We start from the raw sequence: 16,483 nt of genomic DNA, 5'->3' as shown, positions 1-16,483 counted from the left end.
CCGGAGAAGCAGATAGATTATAAAGAGACGGCGACGAGACGATGACTTTAGCTCTGATGGGCTTATGTTAAACACAGGTCCATTTTACATTCATTGATAAAATAGCCTGTAATAGGCCCAGTCACATTAGTTTAATACAAACGTGTGCCGTAAACAACCAAACCCTAAGAAGAAAAAAAGCATTTTGCAAATCATAGTTAGCAATGGCGGATAAGCGAGGTAGACGGCGCCACAAACAAAAACGTAAGAACCCTACAAAACGCCGCAAAAAAAAACCATCAGGAGAAGATTTCATTAGCTCCATCTGCAGATGATATCCTCCACCAAATTCTCTCTTTTGTCCCCATCACTTACGCCATCAGAACTTCTGTCTTGTCCAAACGATGGAGACATGTATGGTGCAAGAATCCTTCTCTCTACATCGAAGGCCTTAAACCAACGGATCAAGGGATAAACGAAACCCTAACTTACTTCACAGCTCCCAAAATCATGAGTTTTCATCTTAGTATCCGTCGTCGTTATCATCCTACAACACAGCTTGATAGATGGATCGAGTTCGCTATATCCCAGAATGTGCAGAAGCTGTCTTTGAACTTACTTTTAAGTCATACTTATAGATTCCCGGAGTTGTTCTATCTTTGTTCCTCTATAAAGCAACTTAGCTTAGAAATGGAATATTATGTACATAATTTGATTCCCACATGCACAGTGTCTTGGCAATCACTAAGGAACCTATCACTGCGTCGTTGTAGGCTTAAAGATGAATCGATTGAAAAGATTCTCTCTGGTTGTCCAAATCTCGTAAGCTTGGCACTGTATTATTGTCATTTACCTCAGCGTATTGACCTGAGTAAGTCACTAAGTCTGACAAGACTGGACATAAATCGCAGTGACTGTTATCATGATGGACCAACAGAGATTGTAGCGCCACATATCCATTATTTGAGATTGAAAATCTCTGAAAAACTGTTAACTTTAGAGGATGTCTCTTCTTTGATCGAAGCCAACCTTGACATTCGCATTTACACATATTCATCGAAGGATGATTTTCTTCAAAGCATGGTGCTAAACATGCTAGAAAAATTTCAGAATGTAGAGAAGCTTTTCGTTGGAGTAACGTTCTTCAGGTATGTTTATTTGTCACTCTTTTGCATTCTCTAATTAAGGAAGCGAGAATGCAAAAAATAAAAAATAAAAAATAAAAAATAAAAAAAAAATAAAAAAAATTAAGGGTTACAACTTTATAAAGTCCTTGGAGAGTCACTCTTTGTTTGATATGATGATTTAAGGTCTCATTGTTTATGAGAGTATGATGGGTGTGATTGGTAATGACCGTAGACACATTCCACAGCTCAATTTACATCCTTAAATCTAATCCAATCATGCTTTACAAATACTTTTCTGTTCTGAAAACAGGAACTTGCTAAGTAATTATTGTCAAAATAGTTTATGTTATGCTTTTCTTTTAGAGATTTAGAGCTTGATTGGTATGTCTGCTAACAAAATAGTAAACTAGCATAATCATTAGGAAGCGAGAGTTAAAACTGATTGAACTTAAAACTTCAAAAAGCTACTAGGTCTGACTGGTATGTCACATGAATTGCATAACAATTGAAAAACTGAAAAATTGTTAGCAAAAAAAAATGAACTAAATGAAATTTCACTTAAAAACTAGTTTTAGTAGATTAATCACGTTTTGTTTTCTCTAGTTGTAATTATAAATGCTAATTATATATAGCGGAATCATTTTATAAAAACGTGAAAACGTAAAAATCTGATGAGTAGTATAAATGGTGAAAATAAGCGGAATCATGTTTGAAAAACTACATACCATTCAAACCCACTGTTTATTAGATGAATAAAGTTTTATACATACGAATTTGAAAAATGCGGAATTGAATGGATAATATCTTGTTAGTTTTCTGTTTTGGTCGAAACTTGTTAGTTTTCATTATTTATATTTCATGCTATTATTGTGAATGCTATGTAATCACCATGTTTAAACATTAACAAGCTACATACCATTCTAAGCCGTTAACCTTGTCTGTCATTGTTTTCAATTGATATGTTAGATTCTATCTCATGCGGCGCTCAGTGGTGTTCACTTCAGAGTGCTCAAAGTCAAAACTTTGATCATTAAAATGGAATTTGTTCGATCTGTTATTCCTGGTCTAGCAAGGTTACTACAAAATTCACCTGAGTTAGTGAACCTAATAGTACACCCAGTGGACAAAAACAATTTGGTATCTTTACCACAAACCTCTTTTATTTTTTTATCTTTTTTTACTCTTTTTGAAGCAAATAAGTTATAGTTGCTTTGGTATGTCTTTTTTTTTGTTCTACAGGATATGCCTCTTTCAAGCTATTTGGATAATAATTGGAGATCGAAATATGTTGTCTTTCCATTACAAGAATGCAGGCCAAAAACCTACGGCAAATATCGTCGTTAAAGCGTAGGAAACAGTCATTTCTTACCCAATACCTACGAAAATAAGTTATATGAAATCGGCCGTCGGAAATTTTAATTGGTATGAAAATCGTCAAAAATTTACTACGAAAAAGTCCGTAAAAAATTTATTACGGACAGTTTGGTAAGACTTTTGTCAGAAACTTTTGACCAAATTCCTACTAATATCCTGCGATTAGTTTTCACCATTTAATATTTTACCTTCCTATTTCCTACGAATTATTTTCACCATTTAATAATAAAAATATTAGTTAAATTAATTTAAAAATTAAATTAATACGGAAAATTATTTTAAAATTAACTAACTAATATTAATTATAAATTTTAAATTTATTTAAAAATAATATTATATTAAAAATCTCAAACCGGGAATAAAATTGGTTTACAAAAATATTAAACCAGAAAAAACTTAAACCAAACCAACTAAAAAACCCTAATTGAAAATTAATTCCATCTTTCTCTTCCTTGCTCCACCGCCGCGGTCCTTCAACATCTCCAGAACTCAGCAAAAAAAAAAAATCGATTAGCCACCATCCTTTTGAATCCGCCACCGCACCACCTGGCCACACCTTGAATGAACCACGCCTCAGCACCGGCGGAGAGGAGACCGCCAATCCTCCAAATCCTTCTTTTAAACCTGCATGTACAAATAACAATGCATTGAGGAGGAATATGATACTCAGCAAAAACTGATTCTTATCTCCACCAAATTCAGGTAAGAAGGAGAGATAAGAAGGAGAGAAGGAAGGAGAAGAACAAGAGATAAGAAGGAGAGAAGAAAGGAGAAAAATTGAACTAAAAAAAGTTGTAGTCTTGGATTGATGATCCCACTGCAAAGGTTTACTAGATAAAGAGAAGAAAAAAACTAAGAAGTTGTCTCAGAAAAATTATTTACGGCCAAGAAGTTGCAGATCTATTATAGATCTAGGTTTTATAATTTTGGTAAGAAATTTGTAAAAAATTTAATAAAAATAAAAATAAATAATTGACAAAAAAACATCATATAAACACCACCAAAAATTTCTAAAAAAATTATTTTTCTACACATAAGATTTCGTCAAAAATATTTAAGAAATTTCCGACAAATACCCACTAACATAATAATTGGATCCTACCACTTTCCTTCCAAATTTTTTACAGAATTCTTACGATTCTTCTACAGATAATATTTCGTTAAAAATGGGTAAGAATTTTCTGACGAAATACCTACCAGTATAACGGTCAATTAGGACCTACTATTTTCCTTCTAAATTTTGACCAAATTTTCTACGAATATAAATATGGTAGGTTATTGGTAGGAAATTTCTTACCATTTTTTGATACAAAATTTTGGTAGAAAATTTTCTATCAATTTCCTATCATTTCGATTTTTCATCAGGAAATTGGTTAAAAATATTCCTACAAAATAATTTTGTCAAAATTTCTGTAGGATTTTGGCTTGCATTTTTGTAGTGTTCCTTCCTCGCGTGACATGTATTCGATTTTGCATTGTAAAGATTCAACGTGGAAAATCTTGGCTTCGTTCATGGAATTGGTGCTGAGAAACGCAAAGACACTAGAGACGATGGTTGTATGGTCGGGAGGTTTTCACTTTAAAAAAAATGGTTTATTCCAACACTTTCGTACAACACCAATGTCTCAATTGTGCTCGAATGAAGCAATTGCTGAATATTTGCATCAGTGACTTTTTTATCTAATTTTGAAACTTATAAAATATTTTACATTGAATAGCTCAACACTTGGAGAAGTGATATTATTTGTTTATCAAATTTTTGAGTGAAAATCTTACAGTTGACTATCCTAGTACTGTTCTTTGTAAATGCACTCAAAGAAACCATCACAAGTGATTTTTTGAGTAAAGCAATTAGCTTCAATAAGCTTATTCGAAAGCTGCCCTTGCCATCTTTTTTGTTTATCAACTTGTGTTTCTTCCTCTTGAAGAAACATAACAATTTCTTAAGGTTATTCTGATGCTTACAGGTCTGTTCTTTGAGTACCAGGCCCAAAACCAAATCCAAAAGTCCATAGATATTTTATAGATACCATCATCCTAAAGCTTAGTGTAGTAGTATGAAACTCATTATTACATTTTATATAAGGGACTAATAATATAATAAAGATTGGACCAATGTTCTCTTGGAAAGAAGCCTATTCACATTATTATAAATAGAAATGTGCGCCGTAAACAAACAAAAAGAACAAACCCTAAAACTTTTTTGCAGATCATTGCTAGCAATGGCTGATAAGCGACGTAGACGGCTCCACAAACAATGTCGTAAGAAACCTAGCAAACGCCCCAAAATCAAACTATCAAAAGAAGATTTTATCAGCTCTATGCCAGATGAGATCCTCCACCAAATTCTCTCCTTTATTCCGACCAGTTGCGCCATCAGAACTTCAGTCTTGTCCAGACGATGGAGGCATGTATGGTGCGAGACAACTTCTCTCTACATCGAAGACTTAAAAGCGACGGCTCAAGAGATAAACCAAACCCTAACTTACTTCACAGCTCCCAAAATCATGAGTTTCCATCTTAGTTTGTGTCGTTATAATCACTTTGCAACCAAGATTGATAGATGGATCGAGTTCGCTATCTCCCACAGTGTGCAGAAGCTGTCTTTGAACTTGAATGGTCGTAAAAAGACTTATAATTTCCCGGAGTGTTTCTATCTATGTTCCTCTATAAAGCAACTCAGCGTAGAAACGGGATATATGTATATGATTCCCACATGCATAGTTTCTTGGCAATCCCTAAGGAACCTATCACTCCGTGGCTGTAGGCTTCGAGTTAAACCCTTTGCAAAGATTATCTCTGGTTGTCCAAATCTCGAAAGCTTGGCTTTGTATAACTGTGATTTATACCTCAACGTATTGACCTGAGTAAGTCACTGAGTCTGGCAAGGCTGGAGATAGATCACACTTCCTATTCTCCTCAAGGACCAACAGAGATTGTAGCGCCACATATCCTTTATTTGAGATTGAAAAGCTCTGAGAAAACATTTACTTTAGCGGATGTCTCTTCTTTGACCGAAGCTAACCTTGACATTCACATTAACATAGTTTTTTCTTCGAAGGCTGATTTTCTTCAACTAGCAAAGTTGCATAATGTAAAGAGGCTTACTGTTGGTGCAACTTTTCTTCAGGTATGTTTGTTATTCTTGCATTCTCTAATTTAGGGCTACAACTTTGGTGATTGTTTGTTTGTTGATTAGTTTGCAGACGTTATTTTGTACCAATAAAGCCTTATAAAGTAGCAGACTCACAGTTTGTTAGATGATTAATTAAGGTTTCATTGTTTAATTAAGAGGGCATATATAAGGACTTGTACAATCAACAACACCTTGAAAACATGAACTTGCTAGGTACATTTTCACAATTAGTTTTTGTTATCCCTTTTTAGAGATTTAACCTTGCATGTAACTTTTTTTCTGTTAGATTCTATCTCATGCGGAGCTTGGTGGTGTTCATTTCGAAGTGCTCAAAGTCCAAACGTTGATTGTTAAGACGAATTTTGTTCGATCTGTTATTCCTGGTCTAGCAAGGTTACTACAAAATTCACCTGACTTAAAAGAAGTTAATTAATAGTACACCCAATGGAGAAAAACATATTGGTATCTTTACAACAAACCTCTTTTATTTTTCATTTTATTTCTTTTTACTCTTTTTAAAGCAAATAATTTATAGTTGCGTTGGTATATTAATTTTTTATGTTCTATAGGATGTGCAACTTGCAATCTATTTGGATGCACATTGGAGATGGATATACAGTGACTTTCCTACTTCATATGAAGACATGTATTCGATTTCGCGGTGTAAAGTTTCAACGTGGAAACTACTCTTGGCTTCGTTCATGGAATTGGTGCTGAGAAACGCAAAGACACTAGAAACGATGGTTTTGCGGTTGGGAGGTTTTTACTTTAAGGAAAAATGGTTTAAAAAGGTGCTTCGGATTATTCCAACACTTTCTCACAACACTAGTGTCTCCATTGTGCTCAATCGAAGCAATTGCTAAACATTTGCATCAGTGTTTTTATCTAATCTTGAATCTTGTACAACATATTACAATGAATAATTGGCTGGTTCTTGTGATGCTTACAAGTCTTTTCTTTGAGTTTAATTTCTAGGCCCATAATTAAACCACAAAAAACCAAACCCAAAAGTCCATAGATATCATTCAAAAGCTTAGCTTATAAGTGTGGCACTCATTACATTTTAAAAAGCACTAATATAATAAAGGGTGGACCAAATCTTTTGGAAATACATTTAATTTGGTTGAACAAGAAAAGTTTCTAATGTTTTATTCAAATGAACCATAATTATAGTTCTAGTTATAAATATGAAACACCTCTTTTGTTTTGTTCTCATTCAAAGAAAAAAACTAACAATTGGTGGTGTTTTGATATAACAAAAAAAAAAAAAGGAGAAAGATGTCAAGAACAAAGATTGTTTCTTTGGTTTTATTTGTGGCTCTCGTGCTATGTATGGGTATGTTTTCTTTTAATGTCTATTACTAAACATTAGGCTTTTCTCTAAAGTTTTAAAGTCGGGAATTAACAGTCAAATTGTGTATTAAATGTTATATATAGGATTCAACAAAATAGATGGAGAAGGAAACATTGCACCGTGGGCATATGATATGAACTCGAGATGTTGTAGAGAACATCGGCATTTAGGAAGATGTATTCCAAAGATCGATGACAATCCTGAATATGATGGAAAATGTTGGAAATTTTGCGTTGAAGGATGCGAAAAAGGAGGTTTTTGCAAACTTTTTGGACATAAACATGTATGTCATTGCTTTTGTTAAAGTATGCATAATGCATGCATGCATCATAATTTTTTGACGTCTTAACGCATGAAAAAAAACAGTTATAAAAGACTATATTATTATTAATTTTTGCGAAATAAATAAAAGATTGCAAAAAGTTTCCTATTGTTTCTTCTTTTCGGTATAAAAATTTTGAAATTTTTGTTTAGAAGTTCATACAAATAAATATAAAGAGTCAAGTGATCCAACATCAGAATAAAAAAAAAACAATTGAGAGCTTTATATACATAAAGTTAGCCCACAACTACTTAGCTAACAATATGTATAACTTGATCACTTTGATATTGAATTATCAAACGTTTTATTTAGTTTGCGAATTGATTGTTTGATTGACTAAATCATCTACTGATGTCTGAACATGTCTCGTCAAGTATTTGTAGATTGCAATCGACGTGCATCACAATGTTTACAATTCATCCCAAACAAAAATAAATCACTTTGATCAATTTGAATTAAAAAAAAAAATGTCTAATGACCCTGTAATTTGGAAGATCCAGCTCAACCATCACAAGATTCACAATGTTTGATCAATACATATTTATATATTAAAATTACAAAAATATAATAATAATAATAGTAAACGAGATTAAGAAAAGTTAATACAAAATAATAGAGGAGATTAAGACGTGCATGGTGAAAGTCTCCGACTAAGTTTAATGACCAAAACTTAAACACAAATAACGAATTATGAAACTAACCCAATTTCATAATTAATTTTGTTATCTTTCTCTGCTTTGTCTGAAATGGTCGACCCTACTTCCCATATGGTCTTAGAAGTAGAACATCACGATTCTTCTGGCAGGACTATTTTCCGACCAGTCGAGAGTTCGACCCCAGAACCTCGGAGACTGACACATTTGTCAGCTCCTGCCCCGGAGAAAAAACTGACACTTTTTGCCTTACGACTTGCTGTTCTTGAGAAGGTTCTTGAAACTCCCATCTTCGTTTCTTTTGTAATTTTTAGGACTTATTTTTGAGTCTTGAATGTGTTCTTGATTAACTTGTAACCACAGATTGCTTCACGGTTGGGATCTTTAGGGTTCGTTTGGGCAACAGTTGTTCTTCTTGGTGGATTCGCAGCAGATTTAGAGACAACAGATTTCTGGTTTGTCACTGTGATTCTTGTCGTGGAAGGAGCTCGGATTTTCAGCAGAAGCCATGAGCTTGAGTTGCAGCATCAGCCTAAGTACACAATCTCTGGAATCAACAGCTTCAGGTTCCTTGTCAGACAAGTTATTCAAATATTCCACCAGATTTCGGGTAGAGATCGTACAGACGATACAGAGGTTCAAGAAACGAGAAGAGAGCAGAGGAACTCAGGGCAGATCGCACGGACAAGGACATGGAAAAGCTCAGATGTTCCTATGTTGCCTTACACAGGATGGGTTTTTGTTTCAAGAAACGTTAGTAGAGTCTTTTACTGGCTCCAGATTGCTTCTGGTTTCGCAAGCATTGTTATCTCAGTGACCAAGCTCATCAAGCAAGACTATGGAGGCAAAAGCACCAATCTTCACCCTTCTTTGACGCTCTTCTACTCTCTAGCACTCGCCGAGGCTCTTCTCTTTCTTGCTGAGAAAGCTTACTGGGAATGGATGATCAGCGTTTTCAAGATTCTTGATAAAGTGAATCAAGAATGTGGTCTAGAGGGATTTGGAACCGATTCAGTGAGAAGATTCTTCTACAATGCTTACTCGAGGTGTCTAAATGGGAGCATCTTCGATGGATTGAAGATGGATATGGTGATTTTCGCCATGGAGCTTTTGTTGTCCAACTCTCCTGATGAGCAGCTCACTGGAGCAGAGATTCTCTGTAGATTCTCCTCAAACGAGAACTATTCGGTTGATACTCTGCAGAAGATTGGGACTAATCTTGAGATCATAGAGAGGTTGGTTGAGATGTTGAATTGGAGAAACAAGAATCAAGAAGTTATGAGAATGTCATCTGCAGAGATTCTCTCAAGATTAGCTAGCAAGAAGCAGAATTCTCTGAGAGTTACAGGGATTCCAGGAGCGATTGAGTCGATAGCTTCTATCTTAGAAAGCACAAGAGATTCAGGTCAAGCCACAGATGAGCTTGGAGAAAACAGTATTAACCAAACCGATTTGTGGTCGCTCAACAATCTTGGATTGTTGATTCTGAAAAGGTTAGCTAGAGATCATGATAACTGTGGAAAGATTGGGAAAACAAAAGGGTTGCTTTCAAAGATCATTGACTTCACTTATGCTGAGAAGAGGTTGTTGAAGGACTCAAATCTTGCTGTTTCTGAATCTAATAAGCTCTTGGCTGTGAAACGGTCTTTGAAGCTGTTAAGGAGGCTGGTGAAAACTACAGGTGCAACGGGGAGAAACTTGAGGAGAGATATCTCTGGAGTTGTCTTCACAGTGAGCAACATTAGAGAAACATTACGCCATGGAAAGAGAAGGCCTGAATTGCAGAAGCTTGGTGCAGAGATCTTGACTTTTCTTGCGCTCGATGAAGGTGCAACCGAGAAGATTGGTGGCACTGGTGGGGTTTTAAAGGGACTTCTCTGCATATTCTTGAACGATAAGATTCCAGAGGATCAGACTAGTGGTGTGAGAGTATCTGCTGGTGAGTCTATAGCTATGCTAGCTCAAGGAAGTCAAAGCAATTGCCAAAGGATCTTAAGAACAGATGATATTCTTCAGGGACTTGTTAAGGCGTTGAACAATCCGTTGGTTTGGTTGAATGCAGGGAGAATCTTGCGAAATCTTTGTGCATATACAGCTCCTGATAAGTTCAATGAACAGCTTAAGGAAGTTAAAACTGCAGGAGCAACAGTGAGTCCTCATGTTCTTGATCCAGAAGAAAGTTGATTAAATTCATGAACCATTATCATCATAATCACTAATGTTGTCTTGTCGGTACAGGTTCTTAAAGCGATAAAGTTTGAAGAGATGAAAATTCAGGAAGTAATGGTGGGATTAGCACCGCATATTCTCAAGTTAATGAGCCCTGAAGAATCAAGAACAATGTTCAAGGAAGCAGGAGTAAGCGAGGAAGAACTAGCCGATGCATTAGTCAAGATTCTCAAGAGATATGAACAGCCAGTGCCAAAGGTTCCAAGAATCAGGAGATTTGCAATAGAGCTAACCATTCAGATGATGAAAGCTAATCCTGAGACGGTCAAGAATTTCCAAAACCTTGGGATGAAGAATGAATTAGAGACAGTCTTTGAGACCGCGTCTGAGCTTGAGAACTTTGATATATTCTCGGGCACTGTTGGTTTGGCACGCCATGGCTCAACGATCAATGAACTTATTGAAGAAGCAATGCTGTTGTTGAATTAGACTAATAGCTCACAGGGAAGAAAGTTAAGAGACATTGACTTTGTCTCAAACCCACATTGTCTTGAATTCATTGTCTTTAACAAGTTTATCAAATGGTCTATATTCTTTTGCTCTTCTCCTCCACAGCATTTGCTCTGTTTCCAATGTGAAGAAAGGCAAACATGCTTAAAATACATGCTCTGTTTGACTGTTTCCTATGTTCATAAAAGTAGGATTAGTGATCAAAATATATGTAAGATGGTCATCTCATTTTACATGATCATAAAAAGAGGATAAAAGACCTCTTGGTTAAAGCCAACAAGAGAGGATTTCTTCTTTTGACACTTTACATAGATTTTTTTTTTTTTTTTTTTTCCGAACACACAACATATATAAACCATAACCAGAATATAAAGTTATCATGACAAACCTTTAAAACATTTGAGCTTTCCTTTCTAATTTACCCAAAACAAAACACAACTTTATGAAATTATCTACTTTTGAAGAAATTTAGATCCCATCGGCGTAATAACCCCTCTAACACGTTTCCTGATGTGCTACTACGTGCAACCACAGTTACTGTTGCTTTTGTACGTGCTGACAAATCAATGGCGTCACTTGTGTTCTGACTCATTCTCGGAGAAGAACCAGGAACCAAACCATTTACAGGTCCTGAAAGAGAATCCGATGTTTTGCAAGGACCATTGGCTTCAGAAGATGATGGTGCATCATGGTTACTTGGTGTTGGACCGGAAGCAGAAACTGTCTCAGAATGTGCAGATTCTGGTTCTTTTTCCTCAGTGTTCTCTGTATTGGTTTTGGAAGGTTCGTTGTTTTGATGAGCTTCGACCTTCACGTCCTTCAGCGATTTCATCACAGCTTCCATCAGCATCTGAGGCCATTAAGATATGTGAACAAACGAATATAGAGCATAGTCATAAGAAGGGTTCAAAGGTGCACAATAAGCTTCTCACCCTCTCTTCTTCCTCTGCATTAGATGGAAAATCTGCCAACTCCTCTACGTGAAACTCCACATATTGATCATCATCTAAAGCTACCGCAAGATGAGGATACGGATCCCCATTAGACAAATCAAAGCTGATCATATCAGAAGATGAACTACTGGAACCTTCGTGATTCTCCTTTTCCTGAAATAAATCACATATCATGCAACATCAGGAGTCTTCTTCATTTCTGTTTCTTTTATTGTTTCTCTTCCACGGAGTAATTTTATATGTACAGAAGTTGGTCACTCTAGCACTAGTGTCTCTACTATTGTTAATCTAAGATCCTTTACGAACCTAAATCAAACTGATTAGTTGATGGCCAATGACCATAACCATACCGCAACAACAATAAAAGGAAACTGATCTTATACCTTGGTTTCTGATGATGATTGATTAGATGGGGCGGTTGAAGGAACCTGAGAGAAGTAATAAAAGATTATCAACAGGGAATTATACCACAGACACTTGTGGGTAGTTAGTTTCTTTGAATACCAAGTGAAGCAAACTCTTCTACATTTTATCTTTCTTTAAAGAACCAAGTGAAGCAAACTCTATTAGTTTCATAGCTATGCAAGAACAGTTACATGGTTTTACGATTACAATTTTGGAAGTCAGATGGTGATTTTCTATTTTTAGCTCTGAACTCACTTCAAAATTGAAAGATACAAACATTAGGAAGGAAACTGATTATTCCGTATTTCAAGCATGTAGTGAGCAAACAGTTTTGGACACTAACATTAAAAGTTGCAGATGCAGAACGTAGTCACGAAAAACCAACCTCTGTGCGACTCATAGGTCTTTTCAAACGGACTTCATTTATTGCATCGGAGGTGCTCCCCGCAGATACACCTGAAATCAATGAGAAAAGATGTTGGCTAAACGATACAATAAAACCTAAGATAAACATAGAGAAAAACCCAGATGACTTACTTTTCTGTGCTAGGGATTGTGGAGATCTTAGTTCTTGCATGGTGCTCCAACTGCCCTGAACATAAAACAGTTAACATTATTGACATTTCTCGCAAAAGGGACAAGAACACGCATATGCATAGCTGCAAGATTCATTACCTTGGAAAAGTAATCATCCACCGGGTCAAAAAATCTTGGACCAACCACCTCTGGAGGTTGAAGAACGTTATGGAAAAAGATGTTTATTGAATCGAAGTAGAATTGTGGGCGTGGTGAATTGTGGTCTCCCTCGAATTTGATGATATTTTTGTCTCCCTGGCATAATCAAAAGCCAGATGTTTAAAGGTTATATCTTCAAGGGTTTATCGAATAATTCTGTAGCTAGAGGAAGGAAGTATAATATGAAGAAAGTCTGGCATAGAAAAATTTACTATGTATGCTTCATATATACGCTCCGAGTGATGAGGGTGAATAAAGTCATCGTCTATGGCATGTCCAAATAAAACTGGAACAAAACAAGATTTGGCTACCTGCAGCATGAACGATAAAAATTAAAAAAGGAGAAACAAACATCACACAAATAAAAACACAGAAAGCAAACAAAATCCCTACTAACAACTGAATTTGATATTGAAATGAAAAACTTTTATGAGCAAATACGAAAATGATCACCAAAAACAATGATGTGGTTGGATGCTAAAGAATAGATTCATCTAAGTAATCAACTAGACGAAAAGGACAAACTACCAGAGGAAACAACCTTAATGGTGTTGAGTTCTGTTATGTCAAACTTGGCTTTCTTCTGAACAGCTCTCCGCATATATTGTATTGCAAATTTTATCTGAATAAAATTGAACGAGCGGAATTAAAAATTTGGGGAAACCTTGTTGTAGGCAGAACAAATCCCACAAGAAACAGAAATTACATATTTACTATTACTTACGGTAAACTTGGGTAACCGAAACTTATATGTATCTACAAGTTCCATCATCAAGTCAACCAAATCAGAGAATGGGCTATCTAGAACCATCGCTGCGATAGAGGGATCCTCGGCTCCATACATCAAGCTGGAAAGTAAGTTTGGCAACAGAATGATTTCATTGTCGAGCAGACAGGAGGAATGATTGTAACAACAAAATTTTAAGTTACGGTGGTTGACGTCTGAGTTCTGACATGTTATAGCTATTGCCAACCACTTAGATGGAAAGTGTCATGTTTTCTAAGCACAGAATATTTCATTTGTTTATCTCAAGTTCTCAACAACTATTCTCCTCTTCACTAGTAATGAAAAAAGGGGTTCACCAAATATGTAAATCTTCAGTTTTATACAGTTAGTTGAAACTTCATGCAAGACTGGAAATAAAAATACTCTTATTAGGTAATTTGACAGATGAAAGACATAAAGGAACCTTGTGACAGCACCCATTGAACGACCCCATAAGCCAATCAGGGAGACATTTCCATCTGTGCGCAGATACTCAACCACGGCTTTTAGATCATCTTTCTGCAACCACCCACGTCACGTTTAACAATAACAAGATAAGTTACCACTCTCATGATTCAGGATAATTACTACTGAACCCAGTAAGTATGAGGGAAGGAGAAACTATCAACAACCTAACCAAGGACACCTACAATCCTACATGATTTTCCCACTTGTCAGCTACCATGAACGAGAGCATCACAACCTTTATATCATTGTGGGAATCTTTCTTCAGAAAGATAACAATAAGGTACTGTATAGACCAAATGAAGTAGCATACGCTACCAATATGAAATATCTATCGAGAAGCAGATGTATATCGACTTTGGACTGCTTGTATACTACAAACAGCCATAAGTTTAGGCCATAACATTCGAAGAGTAATATTTTGAGAAAAGTTCAGAGGAGTACATACTTCGTTCCAACCCAAAGTGACATACTCCCCGCCAGAGAGACCAGATCCCGAAAAGTCAAGCGTGAAAATTGTGATGTTTGATGGAAGTAATACAATCGCAGCTTCACTGGCATCAGCTCTACATCCACTGTATAATCATATGGCCATTAATGAATAGTATGCTAAAAGACACAATAGCAACCAAGGGAGTAGGGAAGGTAAGGTGGTGAATCACTACTGCACAACAGGAAATAGGTTGGACAGTAACAAATCAAGTAGACAACTTATGACTATTGGAAACTCCTGTACGAGAGTGTTGGAATCAGTTTTTTCATTTCAAAGCATGGTTTTCATAGTGTCCTAACAGTTATTGCATCAGATAAAGGATGAGTTATTTAAGCGTAGTTCACCAGCACAGCTCAAATCAAATTCCTATAAACTAAAAATTTACAATTACCTGTTTCCATGGCAGTATATTACACAAGGTAGAGGCCTATCTTCAGGACGCTCAACTGGCATGTAATGACTACACTGAAGGACATCTCCCCTGCTGTTTTTAACCTGTCAGATATAAAGATCCCCTATAACCTTAGGCAAGGAAAACACAACTAAGACTTAAGATCCTTAAGGCATAAAAAGCAAGGCCACCGTAACTAGTCGAATTAGAGAAAAGAATGGCAATAACAAGTATGTTTTCTGTGACTTTTTACATAGGAAAGCATAACAACAACAACAAAAATCTTCAGAGTATTCTTATCTTGTTCTTCAGAGACAGAGGTTCAAAACCTAAAGCCTTGATGCGCACATGCTATATTACAATAGGTTGTTTGCTTTTATGAACTTTTCAAATGTAATGTAAAGCTTTCACCTCTAAATCTTTCCTCTGGTACCATCTCCCTTTCAGCATGAACTCCTGTTCCAAGAGATCATGTTCCGGGTTGTATTCAGCTCTGCATTCACACCAATTATATGCAAATGTAGATGGTTCAAAAAAGTTAACAAAATGAACAAAATGAAAAAACACTTCTAATGGATTTCAAAGAGAAACAGGGATTACTTGAGTGATTCTAACCTAATGCAAGTGAAATCCTAGTCTGCTTCATCTAAAAGATGGGGATCCTAATCACCAAAATCAACTCGTAACCAAGAACAAAACTTCAAACTTTCAAACCTCAAACTCTAAAACTTGACGCTAAACCCAATTCTAATCGCTTTTTTTTTAATTATAGACTTACAAAAAGTGAAATTTCCACAACCTAGTAATGAGGGAGGAAAAAAAAACCAAAATTCCAGAAAAAGCAAGTTTCAATACAGAGAAAAATGAAGAGCTTCTTCACCTTGGAGGTCGAATGATGAAGTTAACAAGCTGTTCCATCGTGAGAAAAATCAAACAATCACCAACCTTCTTCTCATTTTACCATATTTCTTCACGATTTGATCAATCGAATAAACCCAAGAGAACAAAATGGATTCAGATTGAACAAGAAATTTTTGAGTGCAAAACCCTAAAAACGCAAAATCGAGCTGTTCCAGAGGAGAAAACTCAGTGAGATCGAAGGGACAAAGAAAGAACACAGAGAAAAAGGGAAATAAAGAAGCAATAGAAACGGCTTTTTCGTTGTTGAGGCTGAACTGTTTATTTTGATTTCTTTTATTATAACAAAGTTTGTAAATTTAGTCCCCACATTTTTGCCGCTTTTGATATCAGCGTCTTCACATTTATTTTCATGCGTTGAATAACCCTTTTGAAAGTAATTATGGGATTTATTAATTAGTCATAGTAATCATTAATCATTATTGTTGTTATTTAAATTTTTTTCAGTGAAAGCTGACAAAGCGACAATTCTCAAATCAAAGCCTCTTTTATTTTTTTTGAAAAATCTCAAACCAAAATTTAAGGTTTTACTCGAGAACGTGCATGTATTGTCGTTATAGGTAGGCCTTGGAATTTGTTTAATTTTTTAAAATGGATTATATATATATATGAGGGTCAATTTAGAGACTAATAAACATATGGGTTAATCATTGCAAGTACTAAAGCTGTAAGATGGTGACTTTGGAATTTTAGATACCAAAGTGCACATCTGGAGCAAAGATTATCACAGCAC

The 16,483-nt window shown here is 35.7% G+C and overlaps 3 protein-coding genes and 2 pseudogenes across 4 annotated transcripts; 4 read left to right on the top strand and 1 right to left on the bottom strand.

Moving 5' to 3' along the window:
• The first annotated feature begins 203 nt into the window (after nucleotides 1–203).
• On the top strand, nucleotides 204–4,135 carry LOC18029259 (annotated as a pseudogene).
• Nucleotides 4,136–4,792: 657 nt separating this feature from the next.
• On the top strand, nucleotides 4,793–6,479 carry LOC18029258 (annotated as a pseudogene).
• A 354-nt stretch (nucleotides 6,480–6,833) lies between these two features.
• Nucleotides 6,834–7,274, top strand: LOC18029257 (defensin-like protein 21). The gene is made up of 2 exons (XM_006414684.2): nucleotides 6,834–6,952; nucleotides 7,054–7,274. Exons 1-2 carry the CDS (start codon nucleotides 6,895–6,897, stop codon nucleotides 7,272–7,274), a joined length of 279 nt encoding a protein of 92 aa, XP_006414747.1. The 5' UTR covers nucleotides 6,834–6,894.
• A 764-nt stretch (nucleotides 7,275–8,038) lies between these two features.
• Nucleotides 8,039–10,603, top strand: LOC18029256. Its single transcript, XM_006414683.1, has 3 exons — nucleotides 8,039–8,218; nucleotides 8,309–10,093; nucleotides 10,184–10,603. Exons 1-3 carry the CDS (start codon nucleotides 8,039–8,041, stop codon nucleotides 10,601–10,603), a joined length of 2,385 nt encoding a protein of 794 aa, XP_006414746.1.
• A 299-nt stretch (nucleotides 10,604–10,902) lies between these two features.
• LOC18029255 lies at nucleotides 10,903–15,980 on the bottom strand. Of its 2 annotated transcripts, none has more exons than XM_006414682.2 (14): nucleotides 15,713–15,980; nucleotides 15,244–15,325; nucleotides 14,833–14,936; nucleotides 14,397–14,523; nucleotides 13,908–14,002; nucleotides 13,442–13,565; nucleotides 13,259–13,339; nucleotides 12,930–13,028; nucleotides 12,658–12,813; nucleotides 12,520–12,574; nucleotides 12,368–12,438; nucleotides 11,961–12,005; nucleotides 11,557–11,730; nucleotides 10,903–11,474 (listed from the first exon to the last, which is right to left on the bottom strand). In XM_006414682.2, exons 1-14 carry the CDS (start codon nucleotides 15,748–15,750, stop codon nucleotides 11,073–11,075), a joined length of 1,653 nt encoding a protein of 550 aa, XP_006414745.1. In that variant the 5' UTR covers nucleotides 15,751–15,980; the 3' UTR covers nucleotides 10,903–11,072. The 2 variants fall into 2 exon arrangements, with proteins under 2 accessions (XP_006414745.1, XP_024005117.1); XM_024149349.1 differs by having other exon boundaries at nucleotides 15,244–15,288.
• Between the last annotated feature and the right edge of the window lie 503 nt (nucleotides 15,981–16,483).

Source organism: Eutrema salsugineum, unplaced genomic scaffold (genome assembly GCF_000478725.1).
Source record: "Eutrema salsugineum unplaced genomic scaffold, Eutsalg1_0 scaffold_1, whole genome shotgun sequence".
NCBI classification, from domain to species: domain Eukaryota; kingdom Viridiplantae; phylum Streptophyta; class Magnoliopsida; order Brassicales; family Brassicaceae; genus Eutrema; species Eutrema salsugineum.
This window is presented reverse-complemented; position numbering and strand designations above follow the sequence as displayed.

Coding starts and splice junctions, on each gene's coding strand:
- LOC18029257 (XM_006414684.2), top strand. CDS start 6,895: ATGTCAAGAACAAAGATTGTTTCTTTGGTTTTATTTGTGGCTCTCGTG. Junction 6,953..7,053: donor GGCTCTCGTGCTATGTATGG/GTATGTTTTCTT, acceptor TGTTATATATAG/GATTCAACAAAATAGATGGA.
- LOC18029256 (XM_006414683.1), top strand. CDS start 8,039: ATGGTCGACCCTACTTCCCATATGGTCTTAGAAGTAGAACATCACGAT. Junction 8,219..8,308: donor GACTTGCTGTTCTTGAGAAG/GTTCTTGAAACT, acceptor TTGTAACCACAG/ATTGCTTCACGGTTGGGATC. Junction 10,094..10,183: donor TTAAAACTGCAGGAGCAACA/GTGAGTCCTCAT, acceptor TTGTCGGTACAG/GTTCTTAAAGCGATAAAGTT.
- LOC18029255 (XM_006414682.2), bottom strand. CDS start 15,750: ATGGAACAGCTTGTTAACTTCATCATTCGACCTCCAAG. Junction 12,439..12,519: donor ACAATCCCTAGCACAGAAAA/GTAAGTCATCTG, acceptor CATTGATTTCAG/GTGTATCTGCGGGGAGCACC. Junction 12,006..12,367: donor GACCTATGAGTCGCACAGAG/GTTGGTTTTTCG, acceptor TACTTCTCTCAG/GTTCCTTCAACCGCCCCATC.